Here is a 19,134-nt window from a genome sequence, read left to right as displayed (position 1 = left end):
GAAAATCCCATCTCAAAACATTTTGAAAACAATTATTTAGTAACACAGTGGATTCTTGATATTAGGATGATCATAATAATAGAGCATAATATTCAGTTTCCTATTGTATTTTCACAATATTTATACATTTCGAAAATTAAATCACGAGAAAATGTCTTAGGACGTCTGGTAAGTAATAATATTATTTTGCTTTATAAGGGTAACCTGCCCTTATTGTTTGTCTCAAAAATGCACTCTGTATAGTCAGTATCGGTTTATGGATAAACACTTTTATAAAATGCAAGTTGATTAACTAGAAACAATTTATAATTCTTTATATTGTAGAAACAAATAAGGTATTTTTATTTTGACTAAAACAGTTCAACATAGAATTTGCTAGAAAAGAACTAGGTATTTCACTACTAAACTTATTAATAATGATAGACTGTTTTTTCTGTTTCATTCATAACAACTAATAGAAGAATTACTGTTAAATATTTAACAAATTGTTTTATTAGAGGTTGATAAGGTTTTGCCGCGTATTATATTTTGCTAGAAACAAATATCACCTTGATTATTTGTACAATTATGTCATATTTACATTATATTATAAACAATATTTAAAATCACTGCATTTACACAAGTACCAATATAATAGTTCAACTTCATAGCAAATATGTCTATAAAAATAAAATCAACTGTCTTGATGAATTTATAATAACAGCTTACTCCTATTTTTTATTTATTTATTTAAATGTACGCTTAAATAACGGCGTGATGAAGACACTGTTTTATTGCGTTGCTTAGAGTCTATATTTTTTGCAAAAAAATAAGTTTTATGTTGTGATAATTCGATAATAATGAGATTTAAACAATGGAGTAAGTATAACAAAATACATTCGTGGCAATAACTGCATTTTTAGGCAGAATACAGACGGCAGCACATCATAATTCATAATTCATGTTTGATTTCATGTTACCGACGTCTGTACATTAAAATTACCTTTAATTATTAATTTGTTACCTTAATAGGATCAATTAATTCGCTGGAAGACATTTCTAATTCACATATCTGTAAAAAAAGGTATATTTTGTTTTATTTCCGAAGATAATGTCATCAGTAGATAAATTTTTGTACGTTTATGCTAATTTAAACTTACCTCTTGCGACAAATCTTTGTGAGTGAGGGTTATGGTCTCAACATCGCCATCGCTTTCTTTCAACGGCCAGTCGTCTTTATTAATCTTCGCTATGTTCACCTGTGAAAGAATAATAATTGTTGTTTAGAATGACTTTGAATAAAAATTTTACTAGTTAATTATTATGCCAAATACCATTTTGTGATAAAATGTAGCCTTTGTCAGATCTAAAGATCTAATCTAAAGGTCTAAACTCAAAGGTGACTGACTGACTGACATAGTGATCTATCAACGCACAGGCCAAACTACTGGACGGATCGGGCTGAAATTTGGCATGCAGGTAGATGTTACGACGTAGGCATCCGCTAAGAAATTATTTTACGAAACTCCACCCCTAAGAGGGTAAAACGGGATCCACGTGTACCAAGTCCCGGGCGGCCGCTAGTCGAGTTATAAAACAAAAAACAATGAAAATGGTTCAGCGATTGCAAAAACATAACTAATAAAGTTGCTTTTGAATTTTAAATAAAATATTAGTAAGAATTAGGTGTATAAATTGACATGATAAATGGCTTTACGCGCCTACAGTGCCTAAAACTGACATTACTTATTTGTAATAACGTGCGCAAAATTGGCGGCTACATCATAAAGTAATTCTAAATGATCAGACAGACATTTGCAAACGGGAACATCTGTCCAAAAGAGATAAATTGCTCAAGAGCTAGTTGACGGCGAATGGGAATATTGTAGATCAACAGCTAGCCAACGCACTGCTTATTGGGTTCACGAAATTATTAATTTGTGTTTTGCGCAGCGATGGTACGTTTGATCTTTGGCGAGTGCGGAAAGTTATAGGGCGCTGAGTGACAAATGAACGAGTCTTTTGGTTTATCGGACTCCGATTTTAGACGAATTTTAAATTTTAAAAGTACTATCGTATACTTTCAAGTGAATTTCGGTAAATATGCAAGTGATCATGATCGGACATAGAATATTGCAACAATTTTTCTACTAATGGCACTCTTTAGTTAGACAACTTAGTAATAAATCTTACACTGTCTGCGGATGTAATATGTAAAACCATTTCCACTGCCATCAATTTATCCATCCACGGTCCGGTTTTATCAAAGAACCTATGATCACGGAGCTCTTAAGAGTTTTGCAAGAAAAAATCATTTATCTTTACTCAAGCAGGAAGTTTTCAGTTTCTAGTTGAGATATTTTTAAATTGGCTAATTGCTTAACTGCTTGCATCTCTGTGTCACCAATACTTGCAGAGGCCTATATGCCGCAATAAACAGTGAAGGCTTAACAATAAAATCGCGGTGAGGCCGCCGATATTTCCATGGCGATGTGTAGAAACTTTGTAGCTGTCTCAAAAGAAATTATTTCTTCTCTGAATGTAATAATTAGTGTCGTCTCACCACGGGCAGGTCCATGGCGTCGACGTCCTGTTGATGAACCTGCTTGACGTGGTCCTTGAGCGCGAAGGCCCGCGCGTAGCTCGCGCCGCACAGCGAACACGAGAACTTCAGGTTGTTCTGGCGAGCGTGCGTCTCCGAATGCACGCGGACAGCGTAGAGAGATGCGAACGGCCTGTGAAGTGAAAGAATTACAGCTGTGTAGTTTAATTGTCATGACTTCGATATCGTTCGTTTCAGCCGAATGACGTCCACTGCTGGACAAAGGCCTCCTCCAAGGATCTCCACAAAGACCGGGCCTGCGCCGCCCGCATCCAGGCACCTACCGCGACCTTCACTAGACTGTCGGTCCACCTAGTGGGAGGCCTGCCCACACTACGTCTTCCGGCTCGTGGTCACCACTCGAGAACTTTTCTGTCTCAGCGGCCATCAGCTCTGCGAACTATGCCCCGCCCACTGCCACTTGATTTTAGCGATTCTGCGGGCTGTGTCAGCCACTTTAATTCTCCTGCGGATCTCCTCATTTTATTCGACTTCGATATCGCCTGTAGAAATTTTTTTGCTTTGTTGGCACCATAAAAATACAAATAAAACTAGTGCAGCGCCCGCGGCGGCATCAAACTCGCCGCCGTCGCGGTAAGGCTCTATACAAATCCTAACGAAACTAAGCAGCGGTATAATGTGTAGGTTCGATAGTTTTGTCGCCCGGACTATAAGCAAGTGTGTACACTGTAGAGTAGAATGATCGCTGAATGGGGTCTCATTGGCGCGAAGCGAGAATCCCTCAGGTATTTTTCAGTTCTTATCGCTGCAAAAAGTTAGTGACGAGACGGCTCTCGTCGGCCGTCAGCAAGTGTACATCTTTTATACTGTTCTTGAGCGAGAAATTAATCGACATCACTTTACCATCGATAGGACAAAAGATTAATACTTGATTACCAGCCACGTTCAAAAACATCGACGCCATAGTCACTCGACTTATTTTTATTTCACTTACCTATTACAGTGTGGGCAAGAGAAGGGTTTGGTATGCGAGTTCTTGTGGCCGGCCAGTTGTACGGACGTCTTGAACGCCTTCGGGCAGTAGGGACACTTGTACGCGCGGACTTCTGAGTGCGTGAGCAAGTGGTGGTTGTACACACTGTGCGCTTTGAACCTGTATAAAGAGTATGGGTAAGTCAAATCTGTTTAAAAGGAAATTATTTACAAAGAGCTATTAACAGACATTATGCTCTTTAGCGCAGACCATCGACTTTTAGTCGGCCGATAGTTGGGCCCGATTTTAATTTGTATGAAAATCAAATCGGTGTAATGTGCGCACTTCCATACATGCCCATACTGATTAACTGCCCGACTAAAGTGTCGGCCGACAAAAAGTTGGTGGTCTGCGCCTAGGCTTAAACCTGTAGACATTAGAGATACAAATACATAGTGATAATATTTATACTCGTCTAATGATACCTTAATATTAGGTATGTATATTGAACTAAGAATACTGACATTTGCGTTCATGCCGTAATGGCTTCCTGACAGTCACCGCGCTGAAAACTTTAGATCGCAAGTGTAAATACTTAGCGGCATAGTATTTGCCTGGATAATGTTGCGATCTCAACAGTAATACTCAATTGTTTCATTATTGCGATTATGCCCGTTTTCACCATCAATCCCTAATTTTTATGTGACCCCTTTGAAAACAAAATTCCTGTTAGGTGTTACCATAAGGGTCACTTAAAAATTTGGGATTGATGGTAAAAACGTGCATGGTAATCCTGGGGTGGGCACAGCCTCGACGTCCTCTCCCTTTTTTGAATTTGCATGTACACGATAAAAAAGGACAAAACATAGTATGTATTTCATTTCCTTACCTCTTCCCACAGTGCGGGCACGTATACGGGCGCGCGCCAGTGTGCGTACGCATGTGTAGCGTGAGGCAGTACGACACGCGGAACGACTTGCCGCAAATCTCGCACGAGTGGGGTTTCTCACCTGGTAGAAAGGAAAACAGCTCTTAAAACAGAAGTGAAAAGGGCTATTATATCTCGCATGATTATTTATCTTTCTTTGCTCTTAAAAAAAGGGATATACCTAACTCGTACTCGTATTCATTTATCCCAAGAGGACAAAGGTCGGAACATTATAAAAGTGCTACAGTTTCTTTTACTGCAAAAGGAGCTGACATTTTTACACAGCTGGCCTTCATTACAGTAACAGAATTAACTTTGTATTGATTCGTATGAAAAAGCTTATTAAAGCCGTTATTATAAAAATTAATGACCTAATTACATGATTTTTATAAAAAAAAATACATGCAAATGTTGTATGCTCTTTCCACGCCAAAATGCCCTACTACACAATATCATCATCGTGCTTTGACCTTTCACTTCATATTGCAATAAAATTGAAAGTGCAGTAACTAAAACTACTCCGTAAACGACTGTTAATATTAAACAGCCAGGTATTTTAAGGACACCCGTCAATACAACTGCGGAAACGCGAGTTGTGATAGTATTTTCACGTCATGCGCGTTGTAAAATTAATGTTTGCGTATAAATAATGCGCTTAGCTCTCGCACGTACGTCCCGACAATTTGACGCCGCGGTAAATATGAATGTACGCATATTAATTCCACACATAAGTTTAAAGTTTGAAATAATTTGGTCTTTAGCTATATAATTACTGTATTATGTATGTGACTTTGTTGGTGTACCTAATAAATAAATTACCAGCACTGCATACCTAGTTATAGATCGTTTGATCGCCCCACCAATTTTTAGTCGAGGGAAACGCGGGGTGCGGGGAGATTGATCCGAGCAATCCTAACGTCATTATTGTAGTGTGAGTCATGGATAATTTAGCGTGTACCGATAACACTCAAACATTAGCGGAAGAATGGTGGGGCGCGTCTTCGTGTGTGACACGTATACTATACATTTTTGTTACAAATTCACTCCTTTTACAATGAGGTCTATCGTTTTTATACTTAACAGTTGGCACCACTGGCGATTGACATGAACCCACTCTACAGTGACGCCATTCTGCGATAGTCCTCCTAGCGCTTTAGCGCTCATCGGTTGGCGCCACTCTGTAGTCATTTGCTAGTGGCGTCTTCGCCACCGTGGCCAAAACAATAACCAATTACTATACTCTGGTCCGTGAGCACGTAGAATTTTGTCCAATGACCCCTAAGCTACCCATCCTTATCGCTCGCGCGTAATTATGTTGCTGTCGCGCTCGCACACTCACTGCGGGTGCCAGTCGCACAGTCGCGACAGCAATATAATTACGCGCGAGCGATAAGGATGGGTAGCTAGGGGTCATTGGACAAAATTCTACGTGCTCACGGACCGGGCCTTAGCTCATTACATAGAGATGTCACGTTTAATGTTAGTACATGCAGCACATAAATCAAAGATTATCAAAGAAATGCATACAGCAGGGCTACTCCGAAACCCTGTTTACGTAGTTTCGGGTCTATCTGTCATCGTCGCTCGTGCTGGCATCTCTCTTTGCGTGAGAGGGATGGGAACATTCGAAACTTCGGATAACGTTTTTCGAAGTAGCCCCACTGGTTCAGTGCAGGATTTTTTCTTCAATTAATATAATAAATAAAATATGTGTTAGCGCACCTGTATGTATTCGTTCATGTTTGACCTTTTCGTGAGGCCTCACGAACCGTCTGTTACAGTAGGAACAGCTATACGGAAGCAGTTTGTCTGATTTGTTTACTGTTATCTGCAAATAAGAAGGTTACTGTAGAAGAGGTCCTGTTATACTTTATTTCAATGTGATTTCCTTAAATTCTTGGGATAAAACGGAAACATAAAACACAATAAATATAGACCATTTGGGACATGAATGAATATATGGTAGATTTTGCAGAAGTATAATCAGCCTCTTCAACCTGTGTGGCTACCATAAGGAGTTAGGAGTGTAAGCCAAATCCTCCATTTGCCTCTGGTAAAATAGATGGTCGAGATAGGAGACTAATACCCGTTTTCAGCATCAACCCCTAATTTTTAAGTGACCCCTATGTAAACAAAATTCCTGTTAAGTATTAGGGTAACATAAAAATTAGGGATTGATGGTGAAAACTGGCATAAATAACCGATGATAATTTACACCAAGTTCGGGCGCAAATTCATCTTACTCTTGCCATTACCCACCTTATCCATATTGTGGACAGTCATATGCATCTGCAGGTATTCTGTCGAGTAGAACTTCTTGTTGCATATATGGCAGTTGAGCTCGTTCGACTTGTGCGACTCCTGGTGTATGGCGAGGTAGTCCATTGGAATCATCTTCTCGCAGATCGGACACTTGTAGCTACAGTTACTGGTCTCTGTGCCGTCGGCGTTCTCCACTGGCGGTTCTATTTGCCGAGCCCTGTGTAGTGAAGTCATTTACAGAAAACAAATGTTTAGATTTTCAACTTTAGTACTCACTGTAATCACTGTTTTTTTATTACTGAAGACATTTCAAGGGTAAATTAAAGGGACACAATAAAATATTTGGTCAATCTAAACTGCTACAAACAGAGGTATAGGCCTGATTTCCACCAAGGCGGAACGGAGCGGGGAAGAATTGGGCCGTTTTTTTTTTATAGAATTTGAAAGCGGCGGCGGTGTGGAGCGGAAATGAGAACTGGAAAATAATTATATTAGTCATTCAAAACTCTCCGCTCCGCTTCGCCTTAGTGGAAACCAGGCCATAAGCTCTACTCCACACTAGCGTCTTTCGAACTTTCAGGTTACGTCACTAGTCCGAAAAATGCGTTGGCCCGCCGTGTCGACAACGTTCAAAAGACGGTGTGGGGGGTGCCTAAAGAGAAATGGCGTCGACGTTCAACAGTACCCATTCTTTGTCACAACGTAAAATGTACTTAAGATTTAAATTCCACAACCAAACTTACTTGACAGGATCGTGCATTCTCTTGTGCAATTTCAACGATTTATTTGATTGAAAGGCTGTATTGCAGATCTCACATTCATAGCGCGTGGGTATGTCTTGCCGCGGTAAATCGATACTCATTCCATCTTTAAAAAAAATTTAAATTAATAACAAAACAATAAAAGTACCAAATTATTTAATTGTAAATATCTTACCTGGTCTCACTTTGTGTACCTTCATGTGAGCACACAATGATTTAGAATTGGAATAAGCAACAGAACAATATACACATTGATATTTTACTGGAAAAAAAAAGTTGATTATTTACATAATTGTATACAGCAGTTTTCAACGATGCTCTGCTTCTATTGGTCGTAGTGTGTATAGCCCATAGTCTTGCTCAATAAATGGGCTATCCAACACAAAAATATTTTTTCAAATTGGACCAGAAGTTCAGTTCCAGAAGCCACGATAACCGAACCGTGAAATCGGACTGGCTGACTCGTGATCCGGGGAAGGCGGGTTCGGTCCTCGCCACCGCTCCACCATTGTGGTGAGCTCACTCGTGATACAAGCATATTTAGCTTAGTACGAGGGGCTAACGGGACTTGTTATTATACAAATTACTAATAATCTTTAAAAAAACAAAAAAGTTCCTGAGATTAGCACGTTTATGCAAATAAATAAGTATAGTAATCGGGACTATTCCCACCTCTCGTTCCCACCGCTGCAAATTCTGTGTAGCCAAAATCTACAGCCTGACCGCCATAAAAACCCAACCAATGAAGGTCAAGTATAGTAAGTACCTACACGACTTTAAATCCAGAAATTATATACTTACAAACTTTACAAGGGTGCAGTTTAAAATCGTCTAGATTACTGACACTGATCTCACAAGACAAACACCAGTATGTTTTAAGTTTGGTGCCATCAGGTGCTTTTGATTCGTTCATAATCACTTTGTGGTAGGTGCCATCCTTTTCTGAAAAATAATTTTGAAACAATTATAATCTTACACTAGAGAGTAGGATTTCACGCATGGAAAGGGTAAATAATTACTCAAAAAATCAACCTCCTTGTTAGATGCTTGATCATGCTAGATTATTTTATATGGCTTTATTTTTAAGCTTGCTTTCATCGATTGTAGAAATATTTACTTACCATTAATCTGGTAAATATTCTTTACAAGACTATCACAGAATTTATCAATTTGTACAAACTTTTTCCCCTTCGCTTTGGGTTTCTCAACCACATTTGGAACTGAAAAAAATAGAATAACAAATGAGAAAAGAAACTACATATTAATAAATAGACATAAGACATATTAATTGTACAGACAACAGCATATCAAGGTAAGCACTGAAGCATATTATTAAGTTGAAATAGCAATTTTATTTTGCAACAAAAATTTATTGTATAATGTGCTGTTGACTGTAATATAACTGGGACCAAAATGGATCTAGAAAACCAAATCAATATTGTTTCTCAAGTTACCTATAAACTCCTCAGTTTCAGGAGGGTTATCAATTATAAAGGGTGCATCCACTATATCACCATTTTCAGTGATAATCTGCCTTGTCTTGGGCTTGGGAGGTGTCACTACTTCACTGGTCAGAGTGTCATACTGCAGTGTTTCAACCACTGCACTGGAATCATCCTCCATGGGTTCCTAAGATAAAAAAGTAGGTAAAGTTAATCTATTCAATGAAATTAAAGTGTAATAATATGAGTGCTTGAAGCATTCATTCAATAAGTATAAAATATGTAGACTTGAAGACAACTGCAAGCAATAACTAGATGGGAAGTAATTTTATGATTATGGTAAGTAATTCATGAACTGATATAGTAATTTCATGTCTCTTTCTGATTATGCTACTTTATTATACAAAAAATATTACCCTAGCAATTGATGTCTGTGTAACAAAGAACTATCCAAAGAAGATTTAAAAGCTGAGCACCAAGTTGAGTATTATCCAAGTTAAAGTTACCTCAACCACCACTTCTTGATCATTGTGATAGTTTTGAATGTGTTCGGCGACAGAGGAGAACGAAACCCCACACGTGTTGCAGCTGTACAGCTCCGGAGTGTCTTCCAATTCCACTTCAGCAGGTGTGATCACAGTTTCAGACTCTTTTGTATCTGAAATCATGAGGTTGACACATAAAATACTAGCGGCCACCCGCGACTACGTACTTGTGGTGAGTGAGTGAGTCAATCAGTGACATTTCCCTTTTATAAATATAGATGTTACTTTTGCAAACTTCGAGAAGCCTTATTGATTTTTATGATTTCATCAGAAAATCACTTGGAATATCTAATAACTAATTATAAAAAAAAATGATAACATACCTTTAACTGTAGTTAGGGAGATGGTTCCATCTTCATTCTGTTTCGTGACAATGGCACCCCCCAAACTGAGTTCACCACTGTTCGGTGACATCACCACAAACTGTTCCATCTCACCATCCTCCGTCAACAGTTTCAGCTCTTGGGTTTGCAAGCATGAGTTCAACTTATCATGGTTCACATACTCCACATACATTTTCCCATCATTTAGACCGTCAGTAGTAAGCTTTATTTCTATGTGACTATTCTCAGTTGGTATGCTACTCACAAAGTTTTCATTCTCCACACTTTCATTAACAGTTTCAACAGTGGTTACATTTTCGATTCGAATTTCTAAAAAAAAACAAATATTTTAGGGGATGGGGACAATGTTTATGTACTTTTCAGATTAAGTAAACCCACTTACCACTGTCATTCTCACTTGGATTTGAAGGAGGTGCGGGATTTATTACTGAATCCTCTTCAGACTCATCTATAGTTTTTATGTGGATGGCTTGACTTTGGCAATCGTCAAGATTCAAATGTTCTATAAGATGGGCCAACGATGACCACCTATTCTCGCAAATAGGACAAGTTAGATTAGATAATATATTCGCCAAATGCTCTACAAGTGACAATTTTGAATCAAAAGTCTGATTGCAGCAGAGTGGGCATTTCAAACTCATGTCTCCCATTTTGTTGAGAAGTTATTGCATACATTTACTTCATTTCAATCATACTCTTAGGGCTCACAAGTGAGCACTTGGGTGTCGTAATGCACCTAAAGAAATTTGTAAACAAAATAACTTTCATTGCATGTCCAAGGTGCTACATTCAGTTCGCATCTAAATTCTCAACACAAAATCATTTTATAACTCAGGAACTTCACACTAATTTGTTAATAACGTGAAGAAAGCACCGAATTCACGTCTTGCAAAAACCAAAGAGAAATTACGCTGTCATATAAATGACAGTAGATGTCAGACTAAACCAAAGAGTAAGGAAAGACTGACAAATTAGGGATAGGGAAGCCATCACGTCATTTTATATATCCGGTTTTATGTCTAAACTCAAAATAAATTAATGAACCAATAGATCTAGAAAAGAATCTAGAATCTTAACTCTTCTTTTAATTTCAATAAAAAGTAATTTATGCAATGCATTTGCATTATGTTTTATCCATTAGATACCTTCCCAAACAAGAACCAAATAAATGTAATAGGTCGTCTCCTAATCCATTTTCTACTCGAAGTTTATAAAAAACGATACGAGTCAGAAAACCGGTATGGATGTTCACGCCTATAGTTTTTCTGGGTTACCAGCATTCATAGTATTCCCTCCTGACTTTTGTGTTAATCACTTAAAATTTAGGTATGTTTTAAATATTATGTGAAAGTCTCAATATGAATTTTTGTTTTGTCTTAAAATCGTTATAAATACAGTGAATATTATAAAAACTACATTTAGAATTTTAACATGCCCACAGTAGTGTTTTCTCATATTACTTACCTTCGTTCTTTCTAAGACTAACGAACTCTATTAGATTGGATAAATTGCTTGCTGAACAAGTTAATACAGCGAGCGTTATCAATCACAAGTTGTAAAATAACTAAGATAGGGAAAGACAAAGAATATTTAAACTCGGGAAAAATGAGTCTAGGGTCGAGCATCCCTAAGGCCGCCATATTGTTCTTACTTGTCAGATTTCGTTTATCGTTGTCGTGGTATTTTAGTTCGATTTTTGGTAAAACTGCATAATTAATTAAGACCCAACGTAAAATAGTGCATTCCTGCTAAGTAAATACATTTAATTGCGTGCAGAATGGATAAGGAATTTGATTGATAAATAAATTGGGCGTAACTGTGACGCATGACATGACAGTACGTATGCATCTTTGAAGTGTTTACGCGGGCAAATTTGATTGTATCAAGATGTTGGGAAAGAGGATGCATCACAACAGCAAAGGCAGGCTGGCGAGCAAGGGTCACGATGGCGGGAAGCCTTCGAGCCCGGGAATTTCGCCTTACAATAAGCCTGCAAAAATACCAGGATCTGTTTCTGCTGGTAAAATCAAGGTTGAAACTTGTCCAATACCGTATACTAAAATTCAAGATAATGCCGTGCATCTTCCAAGGTTTACGGCGATCGCTGCGCGCTCCTCGGACGAGCCGATCGGGATGGACGAGCTGGATGCCCTGCAGCTGGAGCTGGAGTCCCTGCTGTGCAACACTGCCTTACGAATACGCTATTTTCAATCGGAAATCGACAGCATTGATACCAACGAATCTAAGAGAGAAAAGAAGGGTAAAGCTGCTGGAAAACAATTACAGTACCCTGTCAAAAGAAAATTCATGGAAGACAACAAATTAGTGAAGACCAAAGATTACACAAAATTATCCAACCAACCAAAAGTACCTAAGTTTAAAAACTTCTCAAATACCTCCGGAGCTTCACACAGCTATCCAAATGATCCATTAAATTCTGACAATTCTGTGAAGTTGGAAATGTCACAGTTTGCATTGCCAAAGAATAACATTCCATACAAATTCTGGAATTCTGTAGAACCTTATTGTGCTCCAATCACACTGGATGATATAAAATTTTTGGAATCCTTATTGGCACAGAGCAGTAACACAACCCTCCCACCTATACCTCCATTAGGGAGACATTACTCGGAGGTGTGGGCTGATGAACATCTGACCGAGGACCAAAATGCCTCAAGCCTCAACAGACATAAATCTGGGATGTCTCCTGATGCATCGAGCATTCGTAAAAAGTTGGACAATAAATCAAATGAAAACATGATTACAGGTCCACTGACTCAGAGACTTGTCTCAGCACTGATGGAAGAAAATGTGATGCCTTATGAAGTACCTGACATAAATGTTAAACAAATCCCTAACACTAAGAATAGTTACAAGAACTCACTAACATTAGAGAAATGTTTGAGGAAGGAATTGGTGGAGCAAGGGATTTTAGACCCAGAAGACTTGCCACCTCTTACAAACCCTGCAGATGATGAAATTCTAGCAGAAATAAAGAAGTGCCAGACTGAATTGACTGCAGTTAGAAAAGATAACTGCCGCAATCTTAAAAACCTCATTGGACTGTGTAAGCAAGAGATGATTAGACTCAACTTGAAGAAACAGCTAGATCAAGTTGATATGGAATGTATTGATATTTACAAAAAGATGGTAGCAGCTAAGCAGAAAAAGAGACCAATTACTAAGAAAGAGAAGGAAGATGCTTGGAGAGCAATTAATGAACAAATCAGGCTAAACAAGGAGATAAATGCTTTGCCATTGACGGGCCCTAATACAAGCTAAGAATATAAACACAATTGTAAAATACTTTAAAATTTTATCTTTTAATAGGAAATCATCTACAAATATTGTAACAATAACAATGTTACTTCATGTACTTTTTTTGTTATTATTGGCTACATTATTTATCTAAGGTCAAAATTATATTAGAATGGCTGTAATATTCTATTCTACAATAATTTGTAAACTGCTGTACAAGTGGTAATCTATCACTAAATGCATACCTAGTTATAATAAATGTAATTATGATTACAAATACCGACTTTTATTACCTACTTCCTCTATGCCTAATACCTATCTGATGAAAGTTGACCAATTTATATGTCAAGCATTCTGCTTGCTTGCACTAAGAGTATGCATCACCTGATCTGCTGACCCTAATGAACGGTTTCAGAGTAATGTAACAGATAGAGCAAAAAGAAATAGATCACAGTACCATTTAGGAGGTCTTATCGCTATAAAGCGATTTCTTCCAGACAACCTATGGAGAGGACATTGTTTAAATTAAGTATGAAGGGGAAGGAATATGAATGTAATATTAGTATGGATTAAACATCTTATTACTTGATTAACATTCATATTAAATGTTTTCAGATTTGAACTGTTTCTTCAAAGCTGACTGACTATGTTACTCTTAGGGCTGACCAGGGCTGACCATAATATAACAAAAGAAAAAGTGCTATTAGGTATTTTTATTGACTTGGTTTTATTAGAATTTATTATAAAAGATTTTTCGCCTTACTGTTATTATTAGAAAGTATTCATAAACACCTTACCTACCACTAAGATTTGAAAGCTTAGATGTAATCGATTATTCAATTGCATTCAAATAATTTTTGCATCATGTCAGAGGGCCTTATGATTTTTATTTCATATTACAAAGTTGGTACAATTGGTTGTCAAAGTTACATCTGTTGCCAGCCCATCAGCTGTCAAACTTTAAAACGATTTGAAATTTATCAACGGAGATTCTGCCGTTGATGTTGAAGTGAGCCACATCGCGCGAAATTGATTTTCTTTTTTCACTTTTATAAATAACTTTTCTTTCCTTTTTCTAAGTGTTGTGATATTTGTGGGTGCTGGGTAAGTGTTTAACACTATTTGTTTTGTGATTGTCTATTTCCTTTGTCCCTAAATCCTATCTCTTCTGAGGGCATCAATTATGGATGTACCCCCAAAACCTCCGGATCCTCCGGACGATGCTACTATGATTTCTCAGCCGGTTTTCTCTGACGAGAGCCAACGAAATGTTGAGAAAAGAAAACGTACGCTTCCGTTGGAGCCGACTGGCAAGGAAACCTTAGATAAACGCATTCGGGACTCAGAGGAATCGTCGACCTCCATTCAATCTATATATACCCACCCCAGTTTCACTGAGGCACGTATGTACACAGCAAACGACAGCGGACCATTTATTGTTCATTGCTCTCGTACTGAACCTGACCCTGCCGCGGGTACCACTATCCGCCCTATTAAGTTTGGCCAATTTCTGCACCGAAACTACATTAAAGGCATCGCCAAAGATGGCGTTAGAAATGTTGGCAGAAATAAAATTGCAGTCGAATTCACCTCTGGAGAAGATGCCAACAATTTTGTTAATTCCCAGGTACTGACAGACAACAAATACAATGCCATGATTCCCACATACCATATTACTCGAATGGGTCTAGTCCGTGGTGTCCCGGTAGATTGGACCCTCGATGAGTTTATTAACTCTCTTGAAATCCCAGAGGGATTCGGATTTGTTTTAAAAGCCAGGCGTCTTAACAGAAAGGTGTCTAACAATGGGAATATTATTTGGACTCCTACACAAACTGTGGTCCTCACATTTTCTGGGCAAAAACTTCCAAATAGGATTTACTCGTTCCACACCTCTCTGGTGGTGGAAGTATACCAGCTTCCAACTATACAGTGCCATAATTGCTGTAGGTTCGGACACATAAAAAATCAATGCCGCTCTAAACCCCGTTGTTTCCGTTGCGCTCAAAGCCACTCTGGTGACGCTTGTAATGTCCCTGATGAGAGATCTTCTTGTCTACTTTGCACGGGGGCCCATCTGGCTACAGACAAAAACTGCCCAGAACACATCAGACAGAAAAGAATAAAGCAACTTATGTCTCAAGAAGGTCTTTCATATTTAGATGCTTCAGACTTAACTCCTAAAACAAGAAAACCATATAACGATGTTGCAAAAGAAGTTCGTAATTCATTTTTTGCTTCCTTCCCATCACCACAATCTCCCCCAAGATCAATCCCCTCCCAACAAACACCGAGTGTATCTAGAAGGATAAATCCACCTACTCCCCGCAGCAGATCCTCTCTGTCCAAAGGATATGATAGGCAGGCCCACCAGGCCTTAGTTGCTGATGTCCCTTCTCAGGTGCCTAATGGTTGCGCACTACAAGGTTGTTCCCACTCAGATATATCTGAGAATGACCAATTAATAGAAAATTGCCTGTCAATGCTCACGGTAATTCTCTCAAAATTTAGTGACTCACTACCGAACAACGTTGCCTCAAAACTTAATATACTATTCAACAAACTACCTAAATCTCTTCGATCCTCAGACGATAAAGATGACGACGGACACTTCTCAGTTTCTTCAATGGAACAGTAAAAGTGTCCGTCCGAAAAAATCTGATCTAATTTATTTATTTAACCAGCACTCAGTGGCAGTCGCTGCCATCTCTGAGACATGGCTGAGACCAGGTTCCCTATTCAGGGTTCCAGGATATGCCTGCCTTAGAGATGACAGAGATGATAGCTACGGAGGTTGTTGTCTTCTTATCAAGAAATGCTATTCATACTCTCTTCTCTCCATCCCTCCCCACAGTCCAGCTTTTAACGCTGTGGCTGCTCGTGTTATGAATATTTCTATTATGTCCATTTATATTCCTCACCCTACCCTTTCTCTTATCCCAGAATTATTGACTATTTTTTCCTCACTTCCTCCACCTATCCTTTTGTTAGGAGATTTTAATGCCCATCATATCGCCTGGGGTGCTCACAGCTGTGATTCCTTCTCTGTCCAACTAATGGATATATTTGAGGATCTCAATTTATGTGTCCTGAACGATGGATCCCCGACAAGACGAGTATATCCTAGTCAAGATCCTAGATCAGCTGTTGACCTCTCAGTATGCTCCTCTTCCCTTGCATCTCTCTGTTCATGGTGGGTTCTTCCAGAGGCTTATGGTAGTGATCACTTCCCCATTATTATAAAAAAGCCCCAATCAGTATTACCTACTCCAGCTCCCCCTCCATTACTTAAATACAAATTACATAATGTAGACTGGTCCAATTATGCATCAGAGGTAGACAGACTCCTATCAAACCATATTAGCTCCCCTTCCACCGATGTAAACGAGAAGTGCTCCATATTTGTAGAGTCATTGTTATCTGCTGCGGATTCACAATTCCCTCGTAAAAAGTTCAATCGTAAAAAGATAGCTCCCCCTCCATGGTGGGACTCGGAATGCTCGGAGATGATTAAACTTCGTAAATCGACAGAAAAAGATTATAATGCCTCTATGACCATGGAGAACTTCTTAAAATATAAACAAGTGGAGGCTCGTACTAAGCGTCTCTTATCAAAAAAAAAGAAATGTGGGTGGATTAAATTTTGCGAATCCCTCACTCCTAGGTCCCCTTCCGCAGCAGTTTGGAAAAATATCCGCCGCTTTCGTGGGTCATTTATAGAATCTCCTTCTTCAAACGACCCATCTGTTTGGCTAAATGACTTTGCAGATGGGCTGACTCCCCCGTTTGTCCCTGCTGAAAATTGTATACCTACCCCTTATCCTAACCTCCAGAGTTCGGATAAATTTGATCAACCCTTTTCTTTACCTGAACTAAGATGTGCTCTTTCGGGACTTCGAGATTCCTCTCCAGGAGAGGACGGAATCCCCTATTCATTTTTAACTCATCTTGGCCCAATTGGGGAGAAATTTTATTTAGATATAGCTAATTCTATTTTTATGTCTGGTATAATTCCGGAGTCCTGGAGAACCCAAATAGTTATTCCCATTCTGAAACCTGGAAAAGATGCCTCCGTGTCATCTTCATATAGACCAATTGCCCTATCCTCTACTTTATGCAAAGTTCTTGAACATTTATTGAAAAACCGCCTAGAATGGATAGTGGAAAATAGAGATATTCTCGCGAATAGTCAGTTCGGCTTCCGTAAATCTAGAGGTACCATGGACAGCCTGAGCATTTTAACGTCAGACATTCGTATCACCTTTTCGAAAGGGGAGTTCTTAGTTGGCGTCTTTTTGGACATAGCTTCTGCATATGACAATGTTCAACTTCCGGTGCTCAGACAGAAGATGCTTCGCGTGAGTCTCCCTGTGAGGTTAGTCCATTGTGCAACCAACTTGCTTATGGGCAGATTGCTCAAAATCCGTTTAAATGGCCAACTTTTACCCCCACGATATGTCTGGAAAGGTCTGCCTCAAGGTTCAGTTCTAAGCCCCATTTTATATAGTATTTATACCTACGATCTTGAGGAAAGTGTTTCATGTTTTTCTAATATCCTTCAATATGCTGATGACATTTGCCTTTATGCTTCTGGGAAATCAATTGAAGATATTTCATCGCGTTTAAATTCAGCTCTGTATTATTTAAGTATATGGTTGGACGACCATGGTCTAGCTCTATCAATTCCCAAAAGTAACGTTGTACTATTTTCAAGGAAAAAATATCCCCCCTCTGTCGAAATTTCATGCAATAATCAGCTCATTCCTGTCGACGAAAAAGTTAAATTCCTTGGAGTTCTTCTTGACTCTAAAATGTCTGGCATACCTCATTTTAATCAAGTCATCCTAAAGTGCGAGAAGGGTATCAACATTCTTAAATCCCTTTCTGGAGTCTGGTGGGGATCCCATCCTTATTGCCAAAAACTATTATACAATGCAGTAGTTCGTAGCCATCTTGACTATGGGTCTTTTCTATTAGAACCCTGCAGTAAAGAAGCATTGTCGAAATTAGATAAAATTCAAGCTAAAGGTCTAAGAATTATCTTGGGAGCTATGCGGTCCTCTCCTAAAAATGCACTACAAGTTGAGAGTGTAGACCCTCCTCTAGATCTTAGACGTCAATATTTGTCTGATAGATTCACATTTAAAGTTAGCCAATTTGCCCGTCATCCTCTGATACCCCGACTCCAAGATCTATCTGATTTAATTTCTCTTCCCTCTTGCAAATACTGGTCCCATAAAGAGCCCCCTAGATTAATAACTAGTCTTAGAAAACTTTCTTCACTGTCCCACCCCGTAGTTACGTTTCATCAAAACCCTATATTCCAAACTGATTATGATGCCCTGATCTTTCCACCCCATGTTCTCTTAGATTTAGGTATCTCAAAAGGTGACCTTGCGGCTGATTCCAAACTTACTGAATGCTTAGCTAGAGATTGGCAACACTGGCTACCTATCTACACGGATGCCTCTAAGTCTTCAGAGGATGGAATTGTTGGTAGTGCGGTATGGATTCCTAAATTTAAAGTTCTTTTAAGCTTTAAGTCTCCAAAAGAATCTTCTGTTTACACAGGTGAATCGCTGGCTATTCTAGAGGCTCTTTCTTATGTTTTCTCCCATAAATTAAATAAGTCTATCATTCTTTCAGACTCAAAGAGTTGCCTACAGGCCTTATCTAGTAATATCTTCAGAAGTAAGCTAATCTCACCTACCCTGCTGGCTATTAAAAACATTCTCTTTCGTTGTCACAGTGAAGACATTCAGGTTGCACTAGGGTGGATTCCAGGTCATAGTGGTATCCGCGGCAATGAACAGGTTGACCTATGGGCGGGAGAAGCTGCACATGCAGGGTCTCCTCTTAATACGATATATGCTTGTGACACTTTACCCTTAGCACTCAGAGACCTTGTTGACCAATGGCAGATCCGTTTCAACGAATCGTCTAAAACAAAAGGTCGACACTATGCCAACATCCAACCAATAATTCCCAGAAAACCGTGGTTTTTTAAACAGAAAGGGATAGATAAACGCATAGTGTCAACGATATGCCGTCTTCGCATTGGTCACGCATGCACTCCAAT

At 38.8% G+C, this 19,134-nt stretch overlaps 2 protein-coding genes across 2 annotated transcripts; one reads left to right on the top strand and one right to left on the bottom strand.

Moving 5' to 3' along the window:
• Positions 1 to 945: 945 nt before the first annotated feature.
• On the bottom strand, positions 946 to 10,710 carry LOC135078920 (zinc finger protein 595-like). The gene is made up of 15 exons (XM_063973516.1): positions 10,180 to 10,710; positions 9,777 to 10,106; positions 9,415 to 9,566; positions 8,921 to 9,095; positions 8,588 to 8,686; positions 8,268 to 8,408; positions 7,642 to 7,728; positions 7,449 to 7,572; positions 6,703 to 6,922; positions 6,166 to 6,271; positions 4,405 to 4,525; positions 3,537 to 3,695; positions 2,543 to 2,714; positions 1,140 to 1,238; positions 946 to 1,051 (listed from the first exon to the last, which is right to left on the bottom strand). Exons 1-15 carry the CDS (start codon positions 10,445 to 10,447, stop codon positions 992 to 994), a joined length of 2,313 nt encoding a protein of 770 aa, XP_063829586.1. The 5' UTR covers positions 10,448 to 10,710; the 3' UTR covers positions 946 to 991.
• A 712-nt stretch (positions 10,711 to 11,422) lies between these two features.
• On the top strand, positions 11,423 to 13,332 carry LOC135078494 (transcriptional adapter 3-A). Its single transcript, XM_063973037.1, has one exon. It carries the CDS (start codon positions 11,685 to 11,687, stop codon positions 13,077 to 13,079), a length of 1,395 nt encoding a protein of 464 aa, XP_063829107.1. The 5' UTR covers positions 11,423 to 11,684; the 3' UTR covers positions 13,080 to 13,332.
• Positions 13,333 to 19,134: the final 5,802 nt, after the last annotated feature.

This window comes from Ostrinia nubilalis, chromosome 15 (genome assembly GCF_963855985.1).
Source record: "Ostrinia nubilalis chromosome 15, ilOstNubi1.1, whole genome shotgun sequence".
Classification (NCBI taxonomy): Eukaryota; Metazoa; Arthropoda; class Insecta; order Lepidoptera; family Crambidae; genus Ostrinia; species Ostrinia nubilalis.
This window is presented reverse-complemented; position numbering and strand designations above follow the sequence as displayed.

Coding starts and splice junctions, on each gene's coding strand:
- LOC135078920 (XM_063973516.1), bottom strand. CDS start 10,447: ATGGGAGACATGAGTTTGAAATGCCCACTCTGCTGCAATCAGACTTTT. Junction 8,409..8,587: donor GAATATTTACCAGATTAATG/GTAAGTAAATAT, acceptor ATTATTTTTCAG/AAAAGGATGGCACCTACCAC. Junction 7,573..7,641: donor GGTACACAAAGTGAGACCAG/GTAAGATATTTA, acceptor TTTTTTTTAAAG/ATGGAATGAGTATCGATTTA.
- LOC135078494 (XM_063973037.1), top strand. CDS start 11,685: ATGTTGGGAAAGAGGATGCATCACAACAGCAAAGGCAGGCTGGCGAGC.